This window comes from Notechis scutatus, chromosome 16 (genome assembly GCF_049901735.1).
Source record: "Notechis scutatus isolate UNSWTSFEM ecotype Mainland chromosome 16, rNotScu1.2, whole genome shotgun sequence".
Lineage (NCBI taxonomy): Eukaryota > Metazoa > Chordata > Lepidosauria > Squamata > Elapidae > Notechis > Notechis scutatus.
This window is the reverse complement of record NC_142024.1, coordinates 3,204,514-3,222,633: the sequence shown is the minus strand read 5'-3', so window position 1 is coordinate 3,222,633 and position 18,120 is coordinate 3,204,514. Positions and strand designations below refer to the sequence as shown.

Below are 18,120 nucleotides of genomic sequence, written 5' to 3'. Positions count from 1 at the left end.
AAAAGCAACCTTAGTGTGCATTAGAGGAAACAGAGAAGGCTGCCAGCATATGTGCAGCAAAGAGCAGTTTTCTTACCTTTTTCAAGGTTTGCAAGGTGGCCGTTAAGATGAAAAAAAAATGTATATACTGCTGCCATTTGCAATGCAGGGGAAAATGCTTCCTTGCACTTTAAAAGAAAGTTCCATTTTTATAACATTTATCCAATCTGATAAAAGAAAGCTCTGTGTGTGCAACATTCTGTTCTTTTCCTGAAGCACAAAAGGAGGAAGGGAAAAAAGCCATTTTCAATACAGCAGTCGGCCTTGACTTACAACCACAGTTGACACCCAAATTTCCGTGGCTGAACAAGGCAGTTATTAACTGCGTTGCTATTCATTTTACAACCTTTTGCCATAGTTAAGCGAATCATTGCCGTTGTTAAGTGAATCGGGCTCCCCCCCCCCCCACTGATTAGTCCTGGGACAGCGCAACTGTCATAATGAATGGCAGCTGTCAAGTGCCCTAATTTTGATCCAGTGACCGTGGGGGTGCGGCAACGGCCATTAAGTGTGAAAAACGACCGTAAGTCACTTTTTTTCAGTGCCGTTGTAACTTCAGTCACTAAGCCAATGCTTGCAAGTTGAGGCTTCCCTGCCAGTATGTATAAAACAACAGGCTTTGAGAATACGAGTAAGGCACAAGGAGTTTAACCCTGAGAACTCTGCCAAAAATTGTGCGTGTGCTTGCACGCTCGCATGCCAGCACCCAGAAGGCAATGCGCCCCCCCCATGCATGCACATGCTATCCCTACCCACCCGCCCCCGCAGCCCCCTTACCTGCACCTCACAGCTGATTTTCGGCGGGTTTGCAGCCTTTGGGGCCTCCTGGAGGCTTGAGGAAGGCTTCTACAGGCCGAAAACTAGGCCCGTTTCGTCACTTCCAGTATTTCCGGAAAAACAGGAAGTGACGAAACGGGCCTAGTTTTCGCCTGGAAAGCTTGCAGAAGCCTTCCTCAAGCCTCTGGGAGGCAGAAAAAGGCCTCAAACCCGCCAAAAATCAGCCGTGAGGCACGCACATGTGCATTGAGGTAAGTTTGCCTGCAGCTCGCGTGCCGTAGGTTCGCCATCACGGCCCTAAAGCAACTGTATTGTACAATGCAGGAGGAAACTAATTCTATGTTCACTTTAGGCTGTTTCCAGGCTACCGTTATCCCTCATCAAAGATGTTTGTTAAAACCAAAATCAATCCTGCTACATTCATATAGCTTTGCAAATTTCAATCCATTCTCTTCAATACACGAATGATCCCTTTTTGGAAACCTTTTTTTTTTAATTTTAAAAAAGACAGTATTTGCTTTTTGGGAATTGGGAACCTCAGCTGGCCCTTGAAAAGTATGTTTTGTCTAAAAACCGGCCTGAACGGTTTATGGTGAGCAAAGCAGGCAAGAAGGTACATTTGAAACACAAATCTTGAAAGTTGTCAACTTACCTGTTGGAATGCTTGGAAGCTAACAACTAGATCAAAGTCATCTCAAAAAAGGCAAGCTACGCTATCACAATCTGCATTTTCTTTCTCCTCTCTCTCTTTCTCTCTCCCTCTCTCCCACAGCATCTGATGCAAAATGTCTGCAATTGGATTAAAGTAAGATATCAGCACATTTTCAAGTCAGCCAGCCCAACTCAGCAAGTGGGCCGTTCTTCTTAAGGCCTGAAGAGAAGGCTATCAAGACTTAACTTTCTATTTTTATTTTTAAAGGGGAAGGGGTGTTCATCTTTGTCAGGATTCCCTGCATATTTTCCCCCAGGCCCGAGAGCAGTAAAACATGACAAGCAGCTCTCCGTATTTTTCTTTTTTTACATCTCTTTTCTTCTTCCTGTCGCAAAGCCACAACATGCGGTTTGCAAAGCTAGAAGGAAAAATGCACCAAGTGTTAAAATACAACCCTACTCAGGATTGAAGGGAGCAAAGAAAAAAAAGGTAATTTGTAGACCAAGTAAACAATTAAAAATCATTTTCTTTTTTATTTTACATATGTACAAACAAGAAGAAGAAAAAAACTAATCCGGATGGAAAAAGCATAAATAGAAACAAGTGTTTTCTTTAAAAAAATAATAGTTCCTGAAGTTAGCTGGGATTTTGTTCTCATGATGGTGATGATCATGGTGGTTTTTCCCCCCCTCCCCCTCGAAAGGGTCCTTGGTTTTTTTGAATTAATTCCAATCCTTAAAAAGGAATCCAACTTTCTCTACTTTGATCGAAAAGCTGGTCCCAACTGCAGAGAATATTTCTGCCAAAAAGGAAAAAGAAATCGGCGTAGCCCGATGTTTTTTTTTCCGTTCCCCCAGAGAACACAAAAATTCCCTTTCCTTCTGGTTCCTCTCGCAAGATCGCGCAACCTTCGGCCCCTTCCGTTTTAAAACTTCAGGCTGAATCCGGGCCCTGCGGCCGAGGCGCCTTGATTCGTGGTCGTCAGGTGGAAACCGGTATCTTTTATGTCGTCATCGCCCTGCGGAGGAAAAAGGACACACGGACCCCCAGGGGTGTCAACACCACGTCGACTCACAATGGCGACTGAGCCCAAAAATTTCTGTGGCTGAGCGAGTCTGCGGTTAAGAGAATTCTGCCCCATTTTACGACCTTCCTTGCCATGGATGTTAACGTGGAGCACTGGCATTAAGTCAGTGACGGGTTTGTTAAGGGAATCTAGCTTCCCCGTTGACTTGGCTTGTCAGGAGGACACAAAAGACAATCATATATGACCCCAGGACACTGCAACCATCATAAACGTGAGTCTATCCTTAACCCGAAGGCAGGACTAGAACTCCCAGTCTCCTGGCCATTGGCCCAACATCACCCAGGCGGCTTTCATGCCTAAGGCAGGACTAGAACTCATCATCCTCTGAGCCCAAAGTCACCCAACTGGCTCTGTGCCCAGGGTGGGACAGGAAATCCCAGCCCCTGGTTTCTAGCCCACTACACCAAACTGGCTATTATTGTTCCATTCTTAGCAGGCTCTAAATACCCTTTTCACTGTATAGAAACACTACTAATGGAAGGTTTCTGGCTGTATTATGACACTCCTTGAATGAACTTACCAGCTGACTGTATCCCAGTCCTCCTTCTGGGGGCCGCGGGCTGGTGCCCCGTTTCACTCGCTGTTGTTCGCTTTTGGCCGGCCATGTTGGAAACATGGAGGGGTCAATGGGTTGTGGGGTCTCGCGGAAATATTCGTGCTTTAAGCCGTCTTCGGCAGTGATCCTTCTTCCGGGGTAGTAGGTCAAGAATCTGGAAAAGCAGACACACACAATAGGTGAACTGAAGAAAAACGGAATCCACGTCACTTCCCCCCCCCCCCCATTTTTAACTTTGTGAAATGAACGGTCGTAAGCCAAGGTAGTCCTCCACAATTGAGCCCAAAATTTATGTTGCAAAACCGAGACATTTGTTAAGCGAAAATTTTGCCGCATTGTACCATTTTTCTTGCTGTGTTTGTTAAGTAAACCTGGCTTCCCCGTTGACTTTTGCTTGTCTGAAAGTCGCAAAAGGGACACTGCGACCGTCATAAATATGAATTAGTTGCCAAGCGTCTGAATTTCGATCACGTGACCACAGGGATGCTGCGGGGGTCTCAAGGGTGGGAAATGGCCTCGAGTCCCTTTTTTAGTGTCGTCGTAATTTCGAATGATCACTAAAGAAATTGTTGTAAGTCGAGGACTATCTGTCGTTATTCGCAGAACATAATTTCCTATGCTGGAGAAATGAAGTCCGATGCGTGCATATACCCCAGGGTTATTTCAATGGATACTGAATAGGTATTAGAAGACACCGATTAATCTTCCCACCTAGGCTGCTGTATCTGAACCGACTTGATAGAATTATATTGGTTCTAAGCAAGAGATAACATAATAATAATCATAAAGATTTTAGTCGTGATGTATCATTTTTCAGAGCAACAATGCAGGTTTTTTCACAGCCATCTCCAGGAAAAAAAATTCAATTTCTCATCCTAATCTTCAGGTTCTGTGGTCGCGACCAGGCACAGCCAAGGATCAGTCAAGTGCTGCCCCCTGCTGGGCGAGCCTGTAATCGACTTGTGGTTTCCCACAATACCCTGGAGTAAAATTGTAGGAACAGCGTTGTGGGTGATTACAACGTTTTCTCTTGGTGTGGAGGGCAGATCAGTGGGCTGCGGGGGTGGGGGAAGTGGATTTTGTCCAAATATAAAATAAAGACAAGCCTACTATCTGTCCCTTGGGGTCAACTGTCAAAATTCCTCAGGGAATGACAGCTGCCTCTCTCCTTAGCTACCCCTGGGGTGGATTAGTGCCCAATTCTGATCCCAGCAAAAATATAATTGCTTGCTTTCTTGAAAGGAGCACCCGACTTACTTATTCATGAGATCGAATCCTTGATCCGAGAGGAGGGCACCGAACCGTTTGCGAAGGTTGTTGTATGGATACTCCGTGAAGGTCATTTTTTTGACCGCTGGCAGCTCGTTATAACTCGGCCAAATTTTTTCACTTGGAGTTCCCAAGTCCTTTAAAGGAAGAAAGCAAAGATTAAAGAAGCTAACTTGGGAAATGGCTGCCTTTTGAGAATGATCTTTCACAAATAATAAAACTTGAAACACCATCGGCATTGGCTAAATCCCTGTCAGTCGATTGCAAAAAGGCAGCCATAATTACAGCAGGTAGAATGAAGGAATCCTATTTCCCTTCTCGGTGGCCAATTTTACAAAAGATTTACTGAATAAATCTGTCTGCCTTTGCCACCACCCTGCAGGCAAATCCAGTCCATGTCATGGTTACATGTTATCAAATCATCTAAAAAGGTTAATTGGATGGATTGACTGTTCTTATCGTCTGAATATTCCTTCTTATTTTCAGGTTGAATCTCTCCTTGTTCAGTTTCCATCCATTATTCCTTGCCTGGCCTTCTGGTGCCTTGCCTGACCCCTTCTTCCCCTCTGGGGCAGCCCCTCAAATCTTGGAAGGCTGCTCTCCTGCCTCCCCTGGTCCTTCTCTCCCCTAGACTAGCCAGGCCCAGTTCCTGCAACCGGTCGTCGTATGTTTTAGCCTCCAGTCCCCTCATCATCCTGGTTGCTCTTCTCTGCCCTTTTCCTAGAGTCTCAACAATCTTTCCGTTTGTTATCAAAGTAACGCAACCTGGCTAAAACAGCAAAGAAGGCACACCCTGTCATATCTGACAGCATTGCAATAAAATGTTCAGACCCCTCTTTTTCCCATCGTAAAACCGACAATCGCAAATTGCAAGCTTCAGTGGTGGATAGGTGTGAATGGTCAACCTAAGGGACCATTACCTTGGCTTCTGTCAAGACAGCCCTGCAACCGGCCTTTTAAGTCAAGGCATGGAGTGAGCACCGCGGCTGACTTACTTTAAAAACTTTGTTAATTTGGTCGATTTCGGATTTCCCTGGGAAAAGCGGCTTCTGGGTTAACAGCTCTCCAAAGATGCAACCCACGGACCACATGTCGATGGCTGTGGAATATTCCTGGAAAAGAAGCGGGTGGGGGGTGGGGAAATATTGGATCAGCCCAGTTTGAGATGGAAGTAGCGGAAACTAGAAAGGATGTTGTGTATCTCTGATTGGCCCCACGTAGCCCAAGCACAGGTTGTCCTCCACACACATTTCACTTAATGACCGTTCGAAGTTACAAAGGCACTGAAAAAAGGAGACTTATGACCATTTTTCAGACCTACGACCGTTGTTAGCATCCCCAGGGCCACGTGATTTACATTTGGATGCTTGACAACTGGTTCATATTTACGACGGTGGCAGTGTCTCCAGTGGGGGCCTGTGATCTGCGACCTTCTGACAAGCAACGTCGATGGGAAAGCCAGATTTACTTAACGACCGGGTGACTAATTTAACAACTGCAGTGATTCACTTAACAACTGTGACCAAAAAAGATCGTAAAATGGAGGGGGGAAAAAATCACTTATTAAATTTCTCGTTTAGCAACATGAATTTTGGGCTCAATTGTGGTCCCAAGTCAAGGACAACCTGGTACAAATGCTGCTTGTACAGATCGTCCTCAACTTGCGACCATTCTTTTAACAGGGTCCGAAGTTGTGACAGCCTCCAGAAAAAGTGTCTTGTGACTGGAATCCAGGATACTAATCTAAGGGAAATGAAGCACGGGAAAAAAAACAGCTGCCACTTAAAAAAACTTAGCCAGAAGCTCCCCCCCATATCACAAACCTTGGCTCCAAGTAAGAGCTCGGGTGCTCGGTACCACAACGTTACGACAACCGGGGTGTACGGCTTTAAGGGAGAACCGTATTCTCGGGCCAGTCCAAAGTCTCCAACCTAAAGAGAGATGAGAGTAGGAAAGCTTGTTGGGAAACATGTACTAACCACTAAGAGTGCTTGATTGGTCTAGTGGGGTCCTTCCACAGCTCTCATTAGAAATAAGCAGGGCTAAATCTCCGCTGTTCCTTATTCCTGTTTCTGTATTTTAAGTGGAACGGTGGGTTTGCAGGAGGACAAGCAAATTTCAGGCCACAGGAAGGCAAATCTGAATGGCTTACTTTTAAAATCCCAGCATGACTCAGGAGCAGGTTAGAAGTTTTCAAGTCTCGGTGCAGAATCCAGTTGTCGTGGAGGTGTTTTACCCCCCGGAGCAATTGAATCATCAAAGTTTTCACTTCTCCTGGAATATAAGAATTGGAGGTATAAAGAAAGGAAGGGAAAAGCCACCCGGTCTCTCTCACACCGGAGAAGGGGTGCACGGGGGTCTCACCTGGCAGAAAAGGCTGTTTCATGGTTTCCATCAAGCTTTTGAGGTCGTGTTCAACGTAGTTCATCACAATGTAGATCTTGTCCATGTTGCTACCCACGACAATCTCCTAGATCCCAAGGAAAATAAGATTATAGCGATGAATTCCTCCCGTTGTGCCCACTTGCTAGCTCTTCATAGCGAGGTTTAAAAAAAAAATCAACAGCTGTATCAGTGAGACAGATAGTATATATAAATTTAATAAATAACAAATATGTCAGGAGAAATGTTTGCCTCCTTTTTGAATCTTCTAGCAAGGGACTAAAAAAATTCAGAGGTCCACTCCGGCAGGGTGAAATCACGAGAATCCCATGCAACCCAAAAAATGCGCTTACCCTAACAGTGACAATATTTGGGTGCTGAGCTTTGAGGATGGTGTTGATCTCTCTTAAGGAAGTAATAGGAAAACCTTCTTTTTCCTTCTCCATTTTTAATCGCTTCAAGGCCACAATTTCATCTGAAAAATAAATAAATAAATAAATAAAAGAGGATCATGATTTGATTCGCAGGCAGATTAGCTCTTTTCCCCACCAGTCCATTAAACGGGGCGTGGAGCCACACGAAGGTATTTTTTTAAAAAAAAATCAGGATTCACAGCCTGAGTCCAGGAAACCAGTTTGCAAACTGTCAATCTCTGAACCTCAGCATACCCGATGAAAGAATTTTCAAAAATATTGAAGGCCGAGGCTCCAAAAATGAATGACGGTGATTTACTTTTTAATGAATTGAATTAAAAATGATTCAATCCGGAGGTTTTGGAAAACAGGATAGTCAGGGGAAGGATTTGTGAGAAGTGCAAAACTGGGTCCTTAGGATGATGTATTTATCCTGTCCTTCGTTCAGAAGCTCAAGTGGACATAGAGAAACATGCCTTTGTCCTTTTCTTCACAATAACCTTGTGAGGCAGGCTGGACTGACAGACAGAGTAACTGGCCTCGGAAGCTGTTGGGGCTATTGGTACATTAGAACCTCAGTGTCCCAGCCAAAAATTTTGACCAATTTTCTTTGAAGTGGAAGTCAGGAATGAGAGAATGTCCCTGCATTGTGCTCAGGTTTAATACCCGCCGTAATTCCCCCCCAAAATTCTACCTGTTTTTTTGTCTTTTGCTCTGTACACCACGCCGTAAGTCCCTTCTTCGATCCGGTTCAAACACTGGAATTCTTCCACGCTACGGCAGCCCTGTGCAAGAAGGATGAATGAAGCAAATGTTCCCATTTTTTTAAGAAATCATTTTGAAAAAAAGAAAAATCTTGCTTTGAAGATTTGTAGCTAGGAAGCAGCAAAGGAAGCTAAACTCCTTATTTAAATGGTTATTTTAGTTGGGTGTCTTTTTCATTCAGTGCCACCGTAGCTTTGAATGGTCGCTACATGAACTGTGGTTAAGTCGAGGGCTACCTGTACGAGAGGCATCTCACCTGAAGGGCTGGGAGATATTTGGGCAGCTCCCGTTTCAGTTCTATGGGCGAGCAGATTGGGGAATCGGGAAGATATTCGCCTTCCGTCATAACATTGGACTGCGGGGTCCCTTCAGCGATGTCGTCTTCCTCAGCTTCGCTTCCCACAGAATCCTGGTCGAATCTCGACTCTGTAACTTTAAATGGTAGAATCAACTCAAGGAAATCGGTTTTCCAATCGGGGCAGCTTGGCCTCCCATCCAAAACAGCCCTAGTTGCTATATATATTTAGTGCTTTAGAGATACAAGGGCTTCTAAACACCTAGCACAAATTCCAAAAGTGTATCTTCTTCTCCTGAACTTTCTGGAACCTACTTTTTTCCCTTTCTTTCTTTCTTTCTTTCTTTTCTTTCTTTCTTTCTTTCTTTCTTTCTTTCTTTCTTTCTTTCTTTCTTTCTTTTTCTTTCTTTCTTTCTTTCTTTTCTTTCTTTTTAAAATAATTTTTTATTGAATATAAACATTAAAAAACAGTGAATGTGGTGGTCAACTTTGACATACATTTCTGTCAAAATATTTTGCATTTAGAGATTTTCAAAGGATATTTCTATACATACACACACACACACACATTTGGGCTTTGTAGTACTTTTTCTTAATTTTTCAAATAAGAGGTGTCTCACCTCTTCCCTATTTCATCTTGAGTTCTTATTTCAAATTTTGTGAACTCCCTTTCATACCTCTCCAATAGTAAAATTTATTCCATGCTTTATAGTATTCTAATTTATCTTGTTCCTTCAATTCTAGTGTCAATCTGTCCATTTCGGCGCATTGTAATATCTTATCAATTGTAACATCTTCACTGGGTATTTCATTTGCTTTCCAATTTTGGGTGAATACTATTCTAGCTGCTGTGATTACGTGTGTGATTAGCTAGGTATCAACTTGATTGAAGTTCTCTTCCATTATTCCTAACAGAAACATCTCTGGTGTATAACTGATTTTTAACCTCTTCATTTCTTCTAACCATAACCAGATTTTGTACTAAAACTCCTGAGTTTTTTGGCAGGGCCACCATACATGGTAGTTAGTATCCCTTGCTTTCAAGCATTTCCGACAATTGGCTGCCATACATCTTAGCTAGCCTAGCCGCGGAACCTACTTTTTGAAGCCATCCATGGCTTGGGACTCTTAATAAGCCAAAAAGGGATTGGTCCTCTTGAATCTTTCTAACTGCAGTGGGATTGGTTGGGTTGGGTTGCTGTCATAGGACCATCCCCTACGGACGTTGGTTGGCAGTTCTGATGTCATAGAAAGAGCGGGCTGATTGTTGAGTCCGGGCTACTGAGTAACTCTACTTAGTAACAAGGGTGAAGTTTTCACAGAATCAGCTGAAGTTCACCATAAGAAGCGTGATGCTTGAGTTGCTCAAAGGTTCAAGAGGTTGTGCGGCCCCTGAGCATGCAGTTTGGATAAGCTCCCTTTTCCTGTAACTGTGCCATCGGGGCAGTCTTAAGGTTTTCCTGTAACTGTGCCATCTGGAAACAGGATTGTTTCCCCTTTCCTATAACTGTGCCATCTGGGCAGCCTTAAGATATTGGGGACACACAGCTAGGCAGACCAAGCAGTAACACAGACTCAAAATTCAGGTGAGGCACTTCCCATTTGTAACTATATGGAACCGTGGTAGCACAGTGTTAGAATGCAGGATTGCAGACGAACTCTGCTGACTGCCAGGAGTTTGATCCTGACTGGCTCAAGGCTGACTCAGCCTTCTGTCCTTCCGAGGTCGGTAAAATGAGGGACAAGAGGCTGACTCTGTAAACCACTTAGAGAGGGCTGTGAAGCGGTATATATAAGTGCAATTGTTAAACCCTGAATAGCAGGGAATAGAAACATTTATCCTTAGAAAAGAGGACATTGCAGGCAAGTTTTTAAAAACTTTGATGTCTTCAATTTGCCCAAGTCTGCCTTTGCTGAATAAAAGTGAATCAGCCTAGGGAAAATAATGGAGTTTTTGACCTATCCTAGAAGGCCTGTAGAAGGGACTAGGACACAACTGAAAGCCCACTCCTCCATCTGATTCCTTACCAACTGGAAGGTGGTCTCCGTTTTCCCGTTCCTCTTCTTCGCTCATTTCGTCTTCGCTCACCTCTTCTGCAAGACAGATAAAAGATGTACTTCAGGAACAAGGAAACAGCCGTTTTGCACTCCGCGCCAAAAGGGAGAACAGAATTCGGATTCATAGCACTATGGTGGTTTAAAAAAAAAAATCTGGAACGGCTAAACTGAAACACACACACACACACACAAACAGCCCAAAAGTTCTGGGTGTTGCAATCTAGAACAACAGGAAGAGGATGGGTGATTACTTGATCCCATCAAAGTCAAAAGATGGAGCAATACCAGTGGTATAAATCTATATTCAGGTTCTGCCAAGCTTCGACAGCAGTTAGCAGAGAGCATCATAGACAATCATTTGTTTAGCAACAGTCAGGAATTGTGGCAATGCTGAAAAATGGCCTTATGACTGTTCCTCGCACTTACGACTATTATAGTGTTCCCCGACACATGATCAAAATTCGGTCCTTGCGTAACAGCCGCAACGGGGACTGCCAGAACTGCCGTTGCTAAACGATGCAGTCCACCTGATGTTTCATTGATGACCGTTTTGCTTAGCGACAAAAATTCCAGTCCCAATTAGGGCCACTAAGTGAGGATTACTGTAATACAGCACACTGAAAAAGTGGTTGTTTTCTACTACTAACCAGCTGACTGTTCGGATACTTCCTCCGAATTGCTTCCTGTCTCCTCCTCTTCTTCCTCCTCCTCCTCCTCTTCCTCCTCTTCAGACTCTTCGCTGCTGGATTCTTCTTCCTCCTCTTCCTCTTCCTCCTCCTCTTCTTCTGAAGCTGATCCAGATTCCCCTGGGGAAGAGGGGGAAAAAAAAAGAAAAAGAATTGGCAATCTCCAGTGGGCCCAAGCGTGGCTACTGCGACGAATCGACACCTTCAAGAAAGCTACCTGATGACGTTTCGGCCGAGCTGGTTTTTCGTTCGCTGTCACTGATATCTTGGAGATCTGACAAGGGGTCTTTTTCTTCTGGTTTCTCCTCTCTTACTGCAGGGGGAGAATAAAAAAAAAAGGGGGGGGGGCAACCCCAGGTGACAAAGGAACGTTAATTACAAATTGACTGTTTTAAAATCTCCTTTCTTAAGAGCGGGGATGGCTTTCACAAAGACATCGGGGAATTCTCAGCCATCAAGACCACTGATGACAATTTGAAACATGCACATCTGGAAGATATCCGGTTGGGGGAGGCTCCTCCCTCCCTTCCATAGGCTCCATCTGGAAAGCAGGCCCTGCCTGATGTTCATTAGATGACTGTCAACCCAACTGAACAGCAATGCTTCCCTCATGAAAACGCTGAAATTATTTTGGACCGTTGAAAAAAAAAGGAAAAAAGTATTTTATAAGTTTACACAGATCACAATAATTCTGTTTTCTTTAGTGGTCTATAACTAAGTTACGTAGAACCTGTGCTTCAGTTCTACGAGTTCTAGAGAAATATATTGCTATAAATTGACAAGATGCACTTTTAAAACTTTCCAGGCTAAAGCAATCTGGAAAATTTAAAATAGCCGTTCAATTTCCACTGTCAATTTCATTCTCCCTCAAGAATCTGTTCTCAGTTGGCAGCCACGATTTATTTTTCTCAAAGGGAAGTGTGCATGAGATTGAAGGACGTTTTATATTATGCGACATCGTAACTTTTCCCTTGTTTTCAAGTAATATAAAAAACAGGATACAATTATCCGCTTCCTCTGTGGTGCAGAAGAAATCTTAAATAGGATAATATGGAACAGTGTTTCAATCACCCTGCATGCAGGGCAATACTTAAATCACATGATTTAAAATAAAGCTGATTATTAATAAAACCTGCAATGTACTTTCAGCCATTCCCATCTTGGTGGTTTCAATCAAGATACCCACAAGTCCGGTTGATGAATTTAAAAGCTACCTGGCTTCCTGATTTCTGACGGTTCAAGTTTTTCTCTCTGTTGCCGTAGAGGACTTCGGCTCCAAATTCTTACTTTCTCTCCGTAGTCTTCCCTCATTGTTCTATGATGCCCTGAGACTAACAGAGACAAGGGAATCTGTCGTCATTTTTTTTTTCCAGGGTGATATTTCTTACGCAATCTTTACAATTCTCCCAAAATGAGACCCATGCCGGCCAGGCACCTGACTGTATCCAGACCAAGCTACACCACCTGAAGGTGAGCCCTTCCAGATGTTCAGAATCTACCGGGGCTGTGTAGCCCACTTTATTGTCATTTTTTTTTACTGTGAGCACACTGGCCCACAATAAAAATGAAATTCTATTGCTAGAGGTTTGCCTTTCGAGGTTGGCTTTGATTTAAGTTCTGCAAACTTCTGAGTCTCCTTTCAACTTCCACTTGCCCCTAAAGGGGTCCTTGGTGCTCTCCGGGGCTTGTTTGTTTCCTTGCAGACGTTTCATTATCCAAACTAGGTAACATCATCAGTGCTAGGAGCAACAGTGCTAGTAACATCATCACTAGCACTGATGATGTTACCTAGTTGGGTAATGAAACGTCTGCAAGGGAAAAACAAAAACAAAGCTCCAAGAACACCAAGGACCTCTCATTTCAACCCTGAGCTACAAATTATTCTCCTTTATCGGTATTTGCCTGTAGCTCCTATGCAAGGAGTATCGTACGCTTGTTCCCACGTTACTCGTCGCTTGCACACAGCCCACCCCGCACTTTGCTCCCTGGACTACTTACTCTCTCGTCTGGCTTCCCGTTCTTTCCTCCTTTCTTCCGCTCGCCTCTCCCGTTCTTTCAACTCTCGCTGCTCCTTCTGCTGTTCCCTTAATTTCCTTTCCCGTTCCCGTTTTCGTTCCAGTTGCTCCAAGCGGTCTCTAGAGAGTTTGCATGTATATCCACATTAATTTTATTAGCCCAGCGTGCGACTGAATTACGCTCCGTTGAGTTTCACGCTCTCTTTCAGAAGGAGGAGCCTAATTTGTTGTTTTCCTACCCAGAACGGTTCGCATAACACGGGAGTGAAAAAACGAACGTTCTGCAGTAGGAAAGTTCAGTTCACGTCAGAATTTGAGTGAGGCCAATTTGAGTGAGGTTTTGCTTTGGATTGTTGAAAGAATGAGAGACTAACGACGGCAGGAAGGATTTGATGCTACTCGAGACAAAAATCTCACAGCTCTTCAGTCTCAAACTTTTAAAATCATATTATGTCCAGGCATTCAGCCTAATATAACAACATATTTAATTCAGAGATAGAAGGGAAACTGCCAGGCACCAGCAAAGAGCATATACCAATTTTAAGGGGAATCATCAAGGGGTTACCACCATCTATCATAGTTAAGACTTGTTGAGATATATTAAATATATGTAAAAAGAAAAAAAGAAAAAAAAAAGAAATATGGACCTCTCTATTCATTCAAGCAGACAATTCATCTAAGTAGAAAATAAAGCCGCACCAGAATTAAGTATTTTTAAAAAACAGCTGATGTATTCAGGCTACCAATCAAAGTTTCGTCGATCAACCACTTTTGTTATGTAATTTAAAGCAACTGTCCTGTGACTGATAATTCAGTATTAATGCTTTCTTTGAAAGAGAGAAATCTAACATTATTATTTAAGAAAAGTTGCCAGATTACTCTTTTCTTTATGAGTGAAGCACAACTATTTCCCAGTCTGATGCGTGCCTGCTTCCAAAATCTAGTTAAGCAACCAAAAATGTATTTGCAATCCTGTTTGTATAGCACTTAGATCTAAGGACTATGATTTAGATATTAAGGAAAGAATTAGAGTTAGACATTGCTTCTTCTTATAAGCTTTACACAGTTACTAAATCTACGGGAAGGGCAGACACAACAGAAAAACTGAACTGATCTAAATTGGTTCCTGGGTTTATTTATATATTATTCATATTTCAACTATGTATACATAAGCCTCAAGCGGTTAACAAGAGTGTAACCTCAAATGCAGATACAACCTCAATATTTAATTGCTCAGATTTAATATAACCAGATGCTCAGCAGAGTATTTGGGAACAAAGCATAACTGGTAGAATGCCACAAATGTGAAATTGTACCATTCTCTTACTAGAGCTTATTAATATGCTCCCATTTCAAAACCAAAATGTACTACCACTGCTAATCAAATCAAAATATCTTTAGTTTAGATATCTACAAGGAGCTGAGAAGGAACACCACATTAGATTTTTCTGAACCCGACCCTAATTCTATTGCCTGCAACTTTTTAAAATTTATCAGCTGGCCCTCATGCTTTCCAAGTACCCACAGCCATTCCAAGTAAGCCAATTGTGCTTAAAAGATGTAATAAGCAAAATAAATAAGATGTAATAAGCAAAATAAATAAGATGTAATAAGCAAAATCTCCAGAAATTCGAACTTGGTAGGTAAAAAGGCCTATTTCTTCACAGAAACTGGAGCAAATCTATCATTGCTCTCTGTTGCCGATACTGAAATGCTGGTTTATATCACAAAGTGACAATGAGCCAGTTAGCTCTAGTGGTTAAGGGACCAGGCTGGAACGCAGGAGATGGTCTGCTCAAGTCCTGCCTTAGCTTTGAAAGCCAGCTGGGTGACATTGGGCCAATCATCAGATGTCGAGTTCTAGTCATACCTTAGCCTTGAAAGAAGGCTGGGTGACTTTGGGCCAATCCCTCTCTTGGCCCAACCCACCTCACAGGGCTGACATAGGAGGAGGGAGGAGGTAGTTGTGTTGGACATGTTTGCTGCCTTGAGTTATTTGTAAAAAAATAATAATAATTAAAGGTGGGGTACAGATTACATGAATTAAATAAAAATAAATGACATTGTTCACAGGATCACGTCGATTCCCTCTCAACAATGGAAAAAAACAAACCGTAAGAAACATAGCCAAGTATCAAGATCGGATTGCTCAAGGAGATATCTAAGGAAAAAGTGTTGCATTTGGGCCTGGTAAAAAAAATTTACCTCTCTCTCCGCGAGTGTTCCCTAGCCAATTCTCTCCTTTTTTGCCTCTCCCATTCGCGACGGGCCTTATCCTGCTCTTCGCGGTGCCTTTTTCTACGTTCATGCTCGCGTTCTTTCTCTTTCACCCTAGCATGTTTCCCTAGTAATAAAGATACAAAGAAAAGGAGGAGTTGGTTACCCTCCTTCACAAACGGCATTTTGGAAACTTACTAGAGCAAAGAAACAGAAGAAAAGATGGCTGGTTGGTTTAGCCTTGGCTCACACACTTCCTGCAACTGTTCTAGCTGGCAATCTCTGCGGTTATAGCAATAGCATTTAGACTTATATACCGCTTCACGTGGCTTTAGAGCCCTCCCTAAGCAGTTTACAGAGTCAGCCTATTGCCTCCAACAATCTGGGTCCTCCTTTTATCAACCTTGGAAGGATGGAAAGCTGAGTTAACCTTGAATCGGTCAGGATCGAACTCCAGACTGTGAGCAGAGTTATCCTGCAATACTGCATTCTAAGCACTGCACCACCACAGCTCATAAATGATTTCTACATGAGAAGCTCTTGTATTAATTAATAGGGAGCTAGACTAAATGCTGAAAAAAGTACTTTCATACTTCTAAGCTTCCACAAGCTGAAAACCTTTCCTGAATAGGCGGTGCCACAAAGAAATGATTCCTAGACGGATCTGCTGACCTGAAAACCTTCACTAGTTCCAAACTTCGTAGTTTTGGCCCCTAGGCTGTGACTGTATGGACAGTTTTATCAAAAGCAACAAAGGAATCCCCAAAGGAGAAGAACAGAACCTTCTGCTGAATGACTGCGATGCCGTCTTTTTTCTTTCCGCTTCTCGTCTTTTCTGTGGTGGGCTTTCTCCTTGCGTGACATTTGCTGGGGCGGTTTGATAGCCAGGGAATCGTCCTCCTCTCCCCTATGGAGCACACATTTGGGGAAAAAAAGAAGAAATGTGAGTTTGGACAAAGCTACAACGACCATCTCACCTAAAGTGATTCTAAGTGACAAGTTATTTTGCTTTCCACCTCCCAACCCGCTTTTTTCCCTCTTATATCTCTAAGGCTGCAAACAATGAGGGTCATGATTCTTACTGGTGCTTTATATATGACTTAAAACTATTATTATGCTGCCATTCATCCCAAATGCTCCCAAGAGTTGCTTCAAAATCCATCCAAATCCAAATGGCTTCAAAACTAGCTAAGAAAGCAGGGCCATTTCATTAGCTATGTCAAAAAAACCTCTATTAAGTTCAATCTCTATAGCAGCAATTTCAGTAGATTATAACAGCAGCGCAACAGTTCATGTTGCTCCCGGAGAGATCCAACAATTTGTGGCTTCTCTCCTCAAACATGCTAGCTCATCCTGGGAGGGATTCTGGTTTTTTTTGCAAGGCACTCTGGGAAGTTGGAAGGTCAGGGATCAAAAAGTCCTTCAAAGGACAAAACCTGAATGGCTCTTAATAAACATTCATTTTCTCTTGCATTCCAGTTCAGATAGTCATCGACTTTCAACAATTCATTTAGTGACTGTTCAAAGTTGTAAGAAGAGTGACATGACCGTTTTTCACAATTATAAACGTTGCAGCACCCCCATGCAATTAAAATTCAGATGTTTGGCAACTGACTCATATTTATGACGGCTGCAGAGTCCTCTGGGATCATGTGATCCCTTTTGCAACCTTCTGACAAGCAAAGTCAGATTCACTTAACAACCTAAACTGCAGCGATTCACTTAACAACTGTGGCAAGAAAAGTCGTAAAATGGGGGCAAAACTGACTTCACATCTGTCTCACTGAGCAGCCGAAATTTTGGGCTCAACTGTTGGTCGTAAGTCAAGGACTACCAATAGCAGCTTCCTCACCTGTCGTCCATAGAGTCTTCTCTCCTGTAAGGTGAATTTCTAATAGTTATCTCCATACGGTGATCTCTTAACTCCCCCTCTTCAAGGGAATCCCGCTTTGAGTCCCGGTCATCAGACTAGGGTGAGTTAGGGAGAAAAGATTCATTTTGGCTTTCGGGAAACTTAAACAGAGAGAGTGAAAAGGGCTGAGAATTATCATACGATTGAAAAGAACACACACGATATACATATATCTTTGTTCAAAAGAGCTGAACCCCATTATTATCAAAAAGAATCACAGATTATTATTTTTTTTAAATCTTCCCGATACAAAATCCCAAACACACATTTTTGAGGCGCTTGGTATCTGCTTTTTCCTCCTGCTCCTTCCGGCGTTTCTTCTCCTGAAGAATCTCATCTAATGTTTTCACCTTCCACGATTCCTTTTCATCACCCATTTGTGTTACAAAAGGCGCTAGAAGAAGAAAAGACAAAAACACAACCATGCGGTGAACGGCGGCGTTTCAGTCCCTGGAATCTACACCCAGAGAAAAATATTCTAATGTAGGAAAAGGCCAGTTTTTGTTTTTTAAGCTGAAAAGTGTCCAATAAATAATTATAAATTTGGAAAAACTTTCCAAGAAACTCCCCCCCCCCCGCACAGCCATTATTCCAAGTAAATTAACTATCCTTAAAAGATATAATAAGCAAAACCCCCAGAAATTTGAAAAGGGTACGTCAAAGGCCCAATTCTTCACAGAAACTGCCCCCCCACACACACATCGGAAGACATTTCTCCACAGAAGCCCGCCAAAACACCAGCCCTCCGAGGTAGGCCACTCTCCTCAGCGGCCGCCTCCCGGCCCGCCGAGCTCCCTTCCGCCCCTCTGCCGCTCTCTGAGCCGCTTCGCCGGGCTTTGAAGGCTGCGAGAAGCGGAGCGGGGCCCAGCCGGACATGAGTCTCACCTCCCCTCACGGCCCTGGCACCGCCACCGCTGCTTTAACGCGCCCCACTCGCCGGAGGATGGAGCGCCCGGAAGCTGGGCGTCGGGCCTGCGCTTCACATCCGGCGCGGTGT

At 43.3% G+C, this 18,120-nt stretch overlaps 1 protein-coding gene across 11 annotated transcripts; it reads right to left on the bottom strand.

Annotated features, from left to right (window-relative positions):
* Window positions 1-1,974: 1,974 nt before the first annotated feature.
* On the bottom strand, window positions 1,975-18,120 carry LOC113421248 (cyclin-dependent kinase 11B). Of its 11 annotated transcripts, none has more exons than XM_026681525.2 (20): window positions 18,009-18,120; window positions 17,390-17,517; window positions 17,064-17,179; window positions 15,994-16,118; window positions 15,200-15,338; window positions 12,978-13,114; window positions 12,194-12,310; window positions 11,197-11,292; window positions 10,941-11,099; window positions 10,264-10,329; window positions 8,197-8,372; window positions 7,870-7,960; window positions 7,116-7,237; window positions 6,745-6,850; window positions 6,533-6,654; window positions 6,204-6,311; window positions 5,376-5,492; window positions 4,369-4,517; window positions 3,076-3,265; window positions 1,975-2,486 (listed from the first exon to the last, which is right to left on the bottom strand). In XM_026681525.2, the coding sequence occupies exons 2-20, from the start codon at window positions 17,498-17,500 to the stop codon at window positions 2,394-2,396; spliced, it is 2,340 nt and encodes a 779-aa protein (XP_026537310.1). In that variant the 5' UTR covers window positions 17,501-17,517; window positions 18,009-18,120; the 3' UTR covers window positions 1,975-2,393. The 11 variants fall into 11 exon arrangements, with proteins under 11 accessions (XP_026537310.1, XP_087800799.1, XP_087800798.1 ...); XM_087944673.1 differs by having other exon boundaries at window positions 8,197-8,366; window positions 17,064-17,087; window positions 18,009-18,099; XM_087944672.1 differs by having other exon boundaries at window positions 8,197-8,366; window positions 17,064-17,224; window positions 18,009-18,097.